The sequence below is a fragment of the Nesoenas mayeri genome (assembly GCF_963082525.1).
Source record: "Nesoenas mayeri genome assembly, chromosome: 1".
Taxonomy (NCBI): domain Eukaryota; kingdom Metazoa; phylum Chordata; class Aves; order Columbiformes; family Columbidae; genus Nesoenas; species Nesoenas mayeri.
This window is the reverse complement of record NC_137541.1, coordinates 92,133,447-92,146,230: the sequence shown is the minus strand read 5'-3', so window position 1 is coordinate 92,146,230 and position 12,784 is coordinate 92,133,447. Positions and strand designations below refer to the sequence as shown.

The following is a 12,784-nucleotide window of genomic DNA, read 5'->3' as shown; positions in this document are numbered from 1 at the left end:
GAATCTGGGCTACTTTTGATATATGTTCAAAAGCCAAACCTGAAGACTATTTCTGATGTTTGCGTACCTATTTTTAGTAAGGCTGAATGGGACTTTATTAATGGCTACTCTGGGTCATTTGGCCATGCCCTGTGAAAGGAACAGCGTAGAGCAAAATCCCATCCAAGAGATGCTTAGGAGAAGAAATGTTGATTTCCTGAATGCAGGCAAGTGTCCTGGCTACCAGGGAGAAGGAGCTTGCTATGGCCCATGGCTGGAGTGGAATATCATCCTGTGGTATATCAGCTCCTCTCTGATCCTGGGTCCTTTCCACAATGTACATAACCCTTCAGCACTTTTCTACAGCAAAGGAGCTGTGGATCATGAAGACTAGATCACAGTCAAAGCTCCATCCATACTCCCTTTAAAATAGCAATACATTAGTTTTAGATCTGGAGGAGCTAAAAGAGAGGAAGGTCATTGTTTTACATTCCTGATCAGGACTAGGGGGGGGATTCTTGGTTTTTTTCTATCATGGCATTTTGGATTTTTTTCATCCTTTGAGGCTGAAATAATGTCTTTCATAAGCACCAAGACTGGAAATTTATTTTTTTCTAATGAGCATGTTTTTGATAGGAAGCAGTATTTTGTCTTTGAAACTCTTTCAGCTCCAGATAAATATCCTGCTTCACTGTGTAAAACCATATTGAACCATATATTTCTATTGTTTAGCATGTTATAAAGGTGAGTGGCACTGTACCATCTGCAAGAAAAGAGCTGTTGGTACCGTAATCAGATGCTTCCCCACCAACTATAATTAACATTTTAATGAGGTATTTACCTGCAGTAGTTGGGAATTAGAAGTGCTTCCTAGCCCTGTGACAGTGAAGTAATGGTTCTCTGACTGTTCATATTATTCTTATTTTATGTTTGGAGCTCCTCCTTGTCTCCAGAGAACCGTGAGCGTGCATATCCACAACACGTGTGCTGCTTCCCCTGCAGTGTCAAGGGGTACACAAGCTGTAGCAGTGGGTTTACTTCATGCAGCCCAACCACTGCTAACCAACTAGTCTCAAAAAATCTATACAGTTACATGTGGCCCATAGAATTAATGCTTCATCATCCAAATTTAATGAGGTTATAAAATAAAAGCAGCCAGTAAAAAAAGTGTCACAGACAAATAACAGGTCAGAGTTTGCTTTCCTTACTCCCACACAATGGAAAGCAGCAATCACTATTCTTAAACATGCAAGTGCTGTTAAATTCCTGCGGATTAACTTGCTTTTAATTTGGCTTTAGTTATTTATGTACTGTTTTCTGAGCAGTACCATGCTGATTCACCATGTAGTAAGAACAGAGCCAATCATGGAACTGGTATTTCTGTTAGAAATTATTGGAAAATATTCATTGATTTTGCAGATATTTTTCTGTTAGAATTTGTATGTGTGTGTGTGGCTGTTGTAACTTTATTCTACTAAGTTACAGTCTTTCTCAAAGGGTAAGAAAATTGCTCCTCTGAACTAAAAAAGGATAAAGTAACTTCCATGGCTGTCATAAACTTTCAGCATCTCAAATACAGCAGCTGGTTTATTTCAGTCACTTTATACTGAATTACTTTAAAAAAGGCTTCAGCCATGAACTATTCCCTGCAGCCTTATTACAAATCCTATAATATTACTTCAAAGGAGCAAAAATGTTTCACCTCCTCAGATCCTCTCCCTTTGCCTTCTTTGGCTAGGTCCTTTTTATTTTTTTGCTACCCTTAGGGCAATCCATGCTGTTAAAATGAAAATGTAAATTATTATGTTTGCACAGAATGAGCTGTAAAGTAGTACAGCTTAACACATGTGCATGTGTTTATTATCTGTTTTTCATGACAGAACCCAGTTACTATACAGGCTGCCCTTAATTATTGGTGTGAAGGGATTATTCTCCTTGCAGTCACCATCACCTGATCTTGGGAACCTCTGGGGTCAGCATTAAAAATCCACAGCCAAAAACCCCACAGTGCAGAAGCTTTTAATTGTTGTTATTTTTATTGGAGGTATGAGGGAGCCTGTAGTGTACATTCAGCATGGACGGAAAGGAGCATTTACAAGATTTTTAACCAACAGCAATATACAGCCAATTACTTTTTGTTTTACTTGCAAGTAATTCTGTAATCATCAGGCTCTTGAAGGAAACACAGTTGGCATTTAATGCCAAGCACACGCAGCCCTTGTGTTAAGAGCATGGCTTTTAGTTTGCATTGTTTTCAAGGCAATTAGCTTGGGAACTCAGTTTTATCATTTCTTTGTCAATACTGAGGCCAATAAATCTTCAAAAATTGGTTATTATTTTCTTTACATACACTTGGGATTGTTTGAGAAAACAATGGTGTGCTCTAGCTAATGCTCCAAAGGCATTTTTCCCCATCTGTGTAACCCAGCAAAAAAGATTTAACTATTCTAGCAGTCAACAAATTGATACAGTATAATAATGCCAAGGTAGAAAGGATATTCCCAAGTAGGTTAGGGCAGTGTTTGTAGGAGGAGTTAATATCTTTTACAAGACCAACTGGCACAGTAAGGGAAATACACGTCCAGGAATGCAGGTTTTCTGTCAGGAGCAGAAAACTTCAAGCCGAATGTAACAGATATTTCACTTTTTGTTAACAAAATATCTTTGTGTTCCAAACTGAATACAGAGGTAGGCACACAAGGTACTGCGTGCAAGCACAAGTAGGACCTTGGGCTGGGAAGGGGAATGAGGCTATGCTTTGCCTTCAGCACCTTTGCTGGAGAGAAGGATTGGGAATGATAACCTGTTCACCTCATCCCCAGTCCTGCTGGACAAAAAGATGTGGAGAGCTTGAAACTGCCTTTAAAGTCTTTCAGTCATTTGAACTAGTGCTTGCCCTGGGCAAACAAAACAATCTCTGGCCAGGAAATGGTAGAGGGGGACAAAATAATAACACGGATGTTAAGGTAACTGCATGCTAGAACCAAACTTTAGTAAAAAGAATAATTGTCTACTTTCCTTGCATGTACTAGCAGAGGGATTGAGGCAGAGGTGTGTTTGTTCACATATAATTTTCTTGTGCATCTTATTGGAGGGCTTGGAAAGAAAAAGCTTGACTTAATATATGCTTAAGAACTTTTCAGGTTGACTGTAGCATCATACATTTTGTTCCTTGCCTCTTTGTTGTTGCCTTGAAAGGGACAATATAAGGCAGCATCTAAACAGACCAAGCTGGGAGGGGCAGGTAGTATTTTAATATTTGAAAAGCAGTTAAATATGGTAAGTGGAGATATATTTTAAATTCGTTTTCAGATTTGGGTGCAACAACTACATTTATGTCTCTGGTTTCACTCTATGTTAAGGTTCCTGGAGACCCATCCAAAGCAGTTTGATTTGAAGAAGCAGTATACCTTTTTCTTCTATTGACTTGATTTCTGTTCTCTCATGAGCTTTCTTTAGAAGGATTAATTAAGTCTAAGTAACATTTTCTCTCTGAATTTGTTTTTACACAGTGAAACTCCCAGGCCTGAGAACTTACGTAGATCCGCATACATATGAAGATCCCAATCAAGCTGTGCATGAATTTGCCAAGGAATTGGATGCTTCTAACATATCCATTGATAAAGTAGTTGGAGCAGGTAATGACCGTCAGATAAACTGAACTAAAGATAGCCTTTTGTTGGATACACTGTTTTACATCCTTAAGTTTATACTTGTGCCTGGAAAGAAAATGTTCTAAAGTCGTCAAATTAGTAGGTCAATTTTACAGCTGACTTCAGTGTATATGAAAAGTTAAGGGCTTACTGTTCTATTTTTTTCCCCAAAGAAAGCAGGAAGTAAGACAGTTTTTCAAAGAGCATTCATCAGCCCACACTTGGATGCAGCACTGTTGGGAGTGAAGAGAGTTCAGCCTCACTTTTATGTTTCTCTTTAAAATCTGTCAGCACAGAAAATGGTATCAACTGTGAAGATGTTTTCTTTTTTTCCCTTGAAAGGACTGTTGACTATTATGCCTTGAGTGAAACCACAAACTCATTTCATACCAGTCACCACACATCCATCAGACTGCAATGACCTTTGGTCATTGGATTGATTTTGGTCACTGCTTTGGATTTGAATTATCGATTTGGGAGGAAAGGGTTGTCTGTCTGATAACTGATTGTTTGAGCCGTACAGACGCCATAGATTGTTTGGTTTACAAAAAACAAACTGTTGAAATGAGCAGATTTTGTAGCAGAGGAGCCATATTACAGAAATTCTCATCACACTGACTTGTGCATGTTCCAACGCAGCATGTAGTTCCTGATAGGATGTGTGCTTGCTCCTTGAAGTGAAGTGGCAGATTGTCTTGTCAGGTCAGAATATCATAAATTGTTAGCTTTCCTGCTAAATTAAAGCATTTGTGAGAATTACTATTGATTTTTAATCCATTGAAAATTACTAGTTCTATTATTATTGATTTTTTGCTTCTCTCTAAACTTACTATTTGAATTAAAATCATGAGATGTGAGAGACACAGACTCCTTCTGCACAGCAAAATATTTTCATTTGCAAAAAAACAAGCTACTGTACTCTCCATCCCTCCTGAATCATCCAGTAAAAGGAAACAGTATTCATCGTCTCTTACTGCAGCTACTCAACTGCTTGTATGAAGTTAGGTTATTTTCTGCAAAGGTAGAATTTTTATTCCTTGCTGGTTTTAATTTTGCCCCACAAGAGTGCACTGTTCTCCGTCATCTTCAGTAAAAGCAGCAAAGCTCTGCTTACTGCACATAACAGAGAATTAACATGAGCAAAGCTAAGATGCTTACTGAAAAGTTAAGTCCAAGATCAGTATGTTTCCTTCTAAGGCTTTCAGGAGCATTCATTCACACCAGTAAGCTTTCTAAACTTGGGTTCTATGCAGTATATGAATCTAGAAAACAAATTAATAAGAATCGGGGATATGTCATATTTTATAGCTCATTGTTCTGACCTATTTTTAATCAGCATGCACATGAGAATGAGAGGTAAATCAACATTTTCCAAATATGACCTCTGAAAATGGAGAGAGGTTTCTGAGAGGCTTCAAAAAAGGGATGTGTCCTAAAAGATTCAGGTGGTTTGAAAAATAGTCCCTTTCTTCCACTCCAGTGAACGTGACAGTTGGTTCCTGCAGGTCCTCGACTTTGAAACTTGGACTCAAGATAATAATGAAACCATTTGTTGGAGACTATGACACTAAACTACATATGGTGTTACAGTTAATATTCCCTTTTAACAGTTGCCAGAGATCATAGATTCATAGAATAATTTGAGTTGGAAGGGACCTTCAAGGTCATCTAGTCCAACCCTCTGCAATGAGCAGGAACATCTTCAGCTAGATCAGGTTGCTCAGAGCTCCGTCCAGCCTGGCCTGGAATGTCTCCAGGGATGGGACATCCACCACCTCTCTGGGCAACCTGGGACAGTGTTTCACCACCCTTGTAAAAAATTTCTTCCACATGCCTAACCTGAATCTTCCCTCTTTTAGTTTAAAACCATCACCCCTTGTCCTGTCATAACAGACCCTGGTAAAAATCTGTCCCCATCTTTCTTACAAGCCCCTTTTAAGTACTGAAAGGCCACAATAAGGTCTCACCAGAGCCTTCTCTTCTCCAGGATGAACAACTTCAACTCTCTCAATCTTGAGCGAGGCAGAGAAGAACAGATGAATTCAGGCTACAGGGGGCTGGAAGCTTCCAAAATGCATTCATAGCATCACTTTACACTGCTGTCATGTTCAGCACATGGTAGCTTTTGCATTCACAGTAAGTGCCTCCAAGGCTGCTTCTGCAGGAATGATTCTTTCCTCCTCAAAAGCAGAAAGGCATTTCCTGTCTCTTACTTCAGTCAATGACTCATTTGAGTGAATGACTTGGTGTTTTCCTGCCCTTCTCCTTTACAAATGCAAGTGTGAATGAAATTATAAAAATACAGTGATATGAGAAGAAGGGATTCATTTAACTGCATTGAAGTGTGACGTAAGTAATGAGGCCTTCAAGTCAGGCAAGTAGTCTTTTCCAAGTAGTTTTTCACAGCTTTAGCCAGAAATCTTGGAGAATAGAGGGCAGCTTACATAGCTTTGAAAACACACCTAAATGCAATAAGGAAATACTCTTGTCCAAAAGAACCTCAAGAAAAACACAAGGGATTTTAGTGGGAGGCTAAGCATAAGAAAATTGAGGTCAGGAGCCACTTTTTCATATTTTTCTTTACAGTAATTCTTTATTTTAAAACAACTCACTTCAGTTCAGCAAACCACGTAAGAAGTTTAAATCCAATTGGACAGCAAGAGAATACTACAGAAAGTGCTTTATTGATTTGGGATAGATTTAAGTTTGTGCTTTGCCAAACATGAAAGCAAGCATTTGCTTTTCTTTCAAAGTTTAAATGTGCTTGTAGCATAATATCTTGTTGATCAAAGTATTTCTAAAATTTAGGTGCTATCTGTCTGTGAACTTATTGTGAAGGTTTGCAGTGTCTCAGTGAGGGCTTGTAGAATGTTGCTGAGGTTCACAAGGTTTAAAAACATTCAGTTTAGGTGCCTCTCCAGCTCCAAGGGAGTTCTGTGCACAGCAATACAATCATGATTTAAAACGCAGCAAAGTAAAGGGAGTAGCTAATTTCACAGAATCATTTTTACTTGTCCCCTGGGTCTAAATGCACAGCAAATTCCATTCACTGGTGCCCTGAGTAGCGTATTTAAAAAGAAATTAAGATCTCCTGAAGAGAGATCTTTATATTATGAACAGCCCTCTTAATATGTATTTGCTCTCCACATGTAAGTAGTCTGCAGGGTAGGTTATACGGTGTTTATGTGTGTAGCATAATTAAAAGTAAACACTTCAGAAAGGCTTTACATGAAAAGCCATCAACCTCATCTCTTAAAATCTGTGCCAGGTTTTCCACCTTCCAAGTCAAACACAAGTCCTTGTTCCTCCTAAACAATATCTGATGATATCCAGCCCATTTCTTACTAGGACCATATTGAAATGGTTTGCAGGAAAAAGATGTAGTGTAACTGCATATCACTATGGGCATTGGCTGAAGTTATATAACACCCATACTGCCATGTATATGAAAGAACCAAAGGTTAACGTAGTTAGGCTGCGCAATGAGCTTTTTCCATCAAAATAGTTTTCCAAGAAAGTAAACCCATTTTATACCCACAGACAACAGTAAGCTCCATTGCTATGAAGGGTTCAACTTTTAGTTTCTTACAGCATTCACTGGCCTTGTAGAATCTGATTCATCACACAAGGTCTAAATTGTGCAATCACAGCTGAATAGGACTGTGCTGGTGGACATTAGCCATAACCTTTTCCTTCTGAAAAGTCAAACAAATATCAAATATACAATTCTGATCAGAAATGAAGGACTGATTGCTGGAGTGCTTGCTGAAATAATAGCTATAGTCCCCATTGACAGTAACTGATCAATAGTTTTAAGAGGTTAGCTTCTTATAGCTTTTTGGACCATTAAAACCTAGAGAAAAGGGAATACGAAGCTGGACATAACAAGATTTATTTCAAACACTTTTTTCCCTTCCTTCTGTTTTCAATATGTGCTTTGGTCTTCCTCTTTGTGGTGCTCTGATAGTATTGAGCTGGGGTTAGTATTTGAACTGAAGCAGTGTTTGCTCTTGGTAAAGTATACCAGTCATGTGGCTTGCAGAGGTTGAATATTTTTAATTAAGAATTCTAAACAGAACTCAACACCCATTAGTTACTAGTAATAGGTTCTACAACTCATTTCCTGAGCTGCTGCCTTTCTTGGCAGCCTGAAATACAAATAATGTTAGAAACAATAGATGTAATCTAAGTGTTGTTTTAGTAGTATATATGTATATGTATATGTATATTTTACATCAATAGCACAGTACCACGTCTAGGAGATGAAGAAGCTCAGCAGCTGGTGATAAGATATGGTGACATTCACTTCTGTGTTTTTTACTCAAATCTAGCCTGGGTTAGCAACAGAGAAAGGGCATTGCTCTATGACACATGTTCATTTTTTTTGGTTAAACTGGCTGTCTAACAGAGAAACCTTAGAAAATAAAGCTGAAAATTGACCTCAAGAGGTCATCAAGTCCACACCCTTGCCCAGAACAGAACTTGGTAGGTACCATTCTTGACAGATACTTACTCTTTACAATCTGCAAGATAAAAGAGTTTATAGCCTCCCTAAAAAGTCTTTTATACTGCCCAAGTGTCCTTATTGTTAGGATTTTTTTCCTGATCTATCTGACCTTTACTGTAATTTGCAACTATTCTTTGGTTTACCTCTTGTACAGAAAAAGGAGTTAGTGTCCATCCTATTTATAACCATAATTTTGATAAGCCAAAACTATTGTTATGTCTCTCTCCTCATTCCTTGTTGTGCATAAAAAACACCAGTTCCTTGAGCTTTGAACGTGAACACACAGCACTGTTAAGATTCTGGTTACTGTTGTGACTCCCTTTATCATTGCTAAATTGCAGTGCCACAAATGGGACATGGCCATTGTCATGTTATATGCCAGCCGTATTGATGGCAAGCTGATGAAAGATTAATTTCAATTCGCAGATAAATGGGCTGATCATAACATCTAAAATGTGTCCCGTGTGGTATCATGTCTGAAGTCAATGGTGAAGGGCTGTCAATCCATTGCACATTTTTTTCTGAACTTTAAATCTATGAAGAGCAACATGATTTAAATTTGCCTATTAAATAGATCTAATTTCTGTGGGTTTTGGTCATTTTTAGTTTGCACAGATGTTGCTTATTGTAAACAATCAGCTGCAGAGATAAAGAAAGAATCATTGTGGGCAAATAAGCTCCAACAGCCTTTGCTCTTTAGAGGAATAGTAATGCTATTGCATTTAGGATCATTACACATTAAGTTGGAAAAAGCTCATATGTAAGCAGTATAATCACTCTTTCCGTGATGAAAATAAAAACCACATTCGCAGTTTCAATAAAAATTATGCCAGATAGATGTAGATGTATAGGGTTTGTTTGTTTCCAAGTCAAACTTTCTATACAAAGCCACTTGACAAAATACGGCATATGAGGGGCTGTTTATATTCAGATCTCATGTATTTTGACAAAAGGACCTGAAAAGGCATGTACTGTTGGAAAATGAATGTTAAAGCCCTCCAGCATCACCCTCTAGTTTCTTGAAAGGAAAGAAACAAACAAGCAAGCAAACAAACCTTTATTTAATCTTGTGGGGCAATTCTTACCATCATATTTCTTGTATGTTTTATCCATTCACAGTTTTTACTGTAGTTTTATTTCACTTATTTTATCGTTAAAGCAACAGTTGCTACTGTAATTTTAACTGGGATATTGTATGTGCAGTTCACTATATCATATAAAATCTAAGGTGGGGGGGTTGGATAATTGGGAATAAAAAGTCAGTTGCTGCTCAAATGTCTTTTAAGACACTGAAACTTCCTTATATGCTTTCTGTAATTATTAATTAAATACAGAAATTTGCAAGTGAGATGTTTTCTTTCAGCAGTTTGTCAATATATTTAATACTTCTCATTTGAATACTAGGATAATTTCCTCTGTGCATTCTTCTTCTGTTACATAGCAAAGGATAAACAGCATTGTATGAAAGTAAACATGCAGTGATATCTGCCATTTTCTGTGTAGGGAACTCATACAATATACAGTGGGCACAACATTCATGGTGGACTATCAGGTCCTGTAGTCCCATAGTGACAGTAAATATTTGCACAATTAAATCCATTTGAATAACGATAGAACAAAGATAATCTGCATGGATTTATTTTTTTCTTTGCAGCTATTGTAGATAAATTCATTTGATATTAATTATCTTGCTATTTTAATTGAAATAAGTAAATTAGAAATTTACTGGTAGAAATTAAGGCTATAATGGGTGCATGACTATTCTGATACCTGTGTCTTAATCAGTTAGCCCTCCTACTATTGTCTCAAAGTGCATCAACTTAAACAGAAAGTGAATTTTCTGGTAACATTTATGCATTCCTCTGCTCTGTAGTCATCTGGATATACTGTGTAAATAAGTGACATTGTCCAGTTTGATAGATGGAGGACCCAAGCATGGAAATGTTAAGTAGTTGTTGGAAGGCCTCCTTTGGGTCAGTGGCCCAGCAGTAAACACCACACTTCAGGGGCCTTTGCTGAATACTATGTCTTTTTTCTTAAATCCCCATGAAATAACTGCATTTCATCTTTTGTCATTTTTCCACTTTTTTAGGAGAATTTGGAGAAGTGTGCAGTGGACGCCTAAAGCTGCCTTCTAAAAAGGAAATTTCAGTGGCTATCAAAACCCTGAAAGTTGGCTACACTGAAAAACAGAGAAGGGACTTCCTGGGAGAAGCAAGCATCATGGGACAGTTTGACCACCCTAATATAATTCGATTAGAGGGAGTCGTCACTAAAAGTAAGATATGACAGGGATATCTCTTTTGCATGGGAAGTATCACTGGAGGTCCTTTCCAACTTAAATTATGCTGTGATTCTCTGATCTTTCAAGGAAGAGCAAAAGCAAATAGAAAACCGAAGCATCCATGTTTATGCTCTGCAAACACTTGCAGAAGTGTTTGTGTTATAACCTTGTTGATATATACCAAATATCCTTCAAAAGAGATAACAGCAGAAACACATAGCTTGGCTTTTGCAACGTATATTGTTATTTCCTCAAAAGCAGGAAAAAAATTACCCAATGTGAAAGCACCAGCTAAGCCCACACTGAAGGATCCAATGAAGAACAGTGGTGTTGGAGGGAATTGCCCACAATGCAACTGCAGGAGCTTCACTGTTTCAATGCTCTCAGGATGGCGAGAACTCAGAAACAGTACCCTAGGTTGATGAGCTGGGAAAAAATGGGGAATAAAAACAGTCTGCTTGAAAAAAATAGAGAGAACATGGAGAAGAAGGAGCAATTCTGAAGAACAGTGCAGTTCAGTAATAAACTGGCAGGTTTAATAAACTCCAGAGCTACAAATTGCTTCAAAGTGGCCAAGAGGCACTTGCTGATAATCTGTTAGGAGTCCTGGAGTCTGATATCCTAATGTTTCCTAATTACACTGAAGCAATATGTTTGGCTGTCAACTAAATCATTAGATTTTGTCATTAGCACAAATTAATGAACAGCCTACCTGGCTACAGCAACTGATACTAGTCCAAACGTTTTCCCACGTGATTTTCATGCCAGGAAAATACTCCATGTGATATTCAGTATGTACCAGTATGAGGCATTTTACAGATCCTGATCCCCTTAGTAAAAATCTCAAAAAAACCCCAAAATGTGGAGCTTTAGTTTATTGGTAGTAAAATTTATTTTTTTCTTTGATTATATATATATATATATTTACTAATAGTAATTTTCTACATCTGCCTTTGGGTGTTTTTGTTGCAGATTTGGGTTGGTTTTTGGGTTGGTTTGGGTTGGGTTTTTTTCGTTTTGTTTGTTTGGTTGGTTGGTTTTGTTTGTTTTTGTTAAAGTATATTTTTGTTCATGTTTTTGATAACAAATCACCTTCTCTTTTTGAGACCAAAAATAATTTAAACCTCCATCCATGCATGGTACCTTCCTGCAAAAGTAATATATTTGAAGAACCCTCTCCAGCTCCACTTTTTTTAAGATACCAGCAAGTCATAACTGGCATTCCTGAACAGTGGTGCTGGTCCTTGAGGTCCTACCCAGCTTTCCCATGGCAGCCACAGTAGTCTTCTCAAAGCTGCCCAGATCCTGTGTGCTCTTCTCCTTATGAGCAGCTGTTGGGATTTGGTGCTGGCGATGCTGCCTCATTTAGGCAAGTTCTGACTCTTCATTGCTTGTGCTGCTGATTGTCCTCTCCCTTGAGGTGGAAAGGCAGAAATAGCTGGTAGCAGAAAAGAGGTTGCATGAAGTACTAAAACCGGCTTCTTCCATGAAATATAAACTCAGAGACATCAGCTATACTTTCTAAATATCTATTGCAGCATAAGGTGGTAAATTTAATGATCAAAGACCTGCAGTAGTTATTATGTGGGAGATCACTAAGATTTTATTTGGGGTATGCTTAAAAAAAGAAAAGAAAAAAAAAAACAAACAGGAATTCTCTGAGATTTTTCAGGGGAGTGGAAAAAATCAGTAGGATGTTTCCTAGTTCATCTTAGAGGACTCTGCTGGCAGAGAACATTGTTACCATTTCAATCAACTGCTTGCAATGTGCATTTCCAGTTTAACTGGGTAGAAGTATACCAGATTTTTTGTTGTTAAGTAGATGGTTTTATTGGTTTTAAGGGTTTTTGGTTTTAAAATTGCATGATGCAAGGTTTTACAAATATAGGCTTGAATTTTGTAGCTTACTGCAACAAATTATTTTAAACAAAAAAACCCACAAGAATGTGTCTAAAAATAACTAGTCTGAAGTATGCAAAACCTTATATGTTATGAAGAAACATAATTACAATAATAATGCTTTCTCTGGGTGTGATTCATGAAAGTCTGTTTTGCTTGATTTAAATAACAAAGAAGTTATTCTTCAGCTTAGGTCTCATGGTCCCATCAGGAAAGGGCTGCCAGATCTGCCTGTATAAATCCGAGTTATCTTCTGCTTTTCAATGACACACGCTTTGTACAGTCAGAATAAGATTTGCAGTCCCCAAATTACTTGAAATGCCAGCATCAGTCTGTACACAGCTGAGCTAAGATCTATTTTGTTACATTTTGTATTTCTGTGGCACTTGAGAAAATAGTTTAATTGCTGTGCATGCAGGAATTTGTGCATTGCTTTTGAATGTGCACTACTAATTCCATCTG

General features: G+C 37.7%; 1 protein-coding gene across 1 annotated transcript in view; it reads left to right on the top strand.

The window, feature by feature from the left end:
• Positions 1 to 12,784, top strand: part of EPHA3 (EPH receptor A3) — a 228,572-nt gene that overhangs the window by 181,831 nt on the left and 33,957 nt on the right. Inside the window, exons 10-11 of the mRNA XM_080346111.1 lie at positions 3,492 to 3,617; positions 10,232 to 10,417. Of these exons, the coding sequence (XP_080202237.1) occupies positions 3,492 to 3,617; positions 10,232 to 10,417 (312 nt within the window). The remainder of the gene's footprint in view (positions 1 to 3,491; positions 3,618 to 10,231; positions 10,418 to 12,784) is intronic.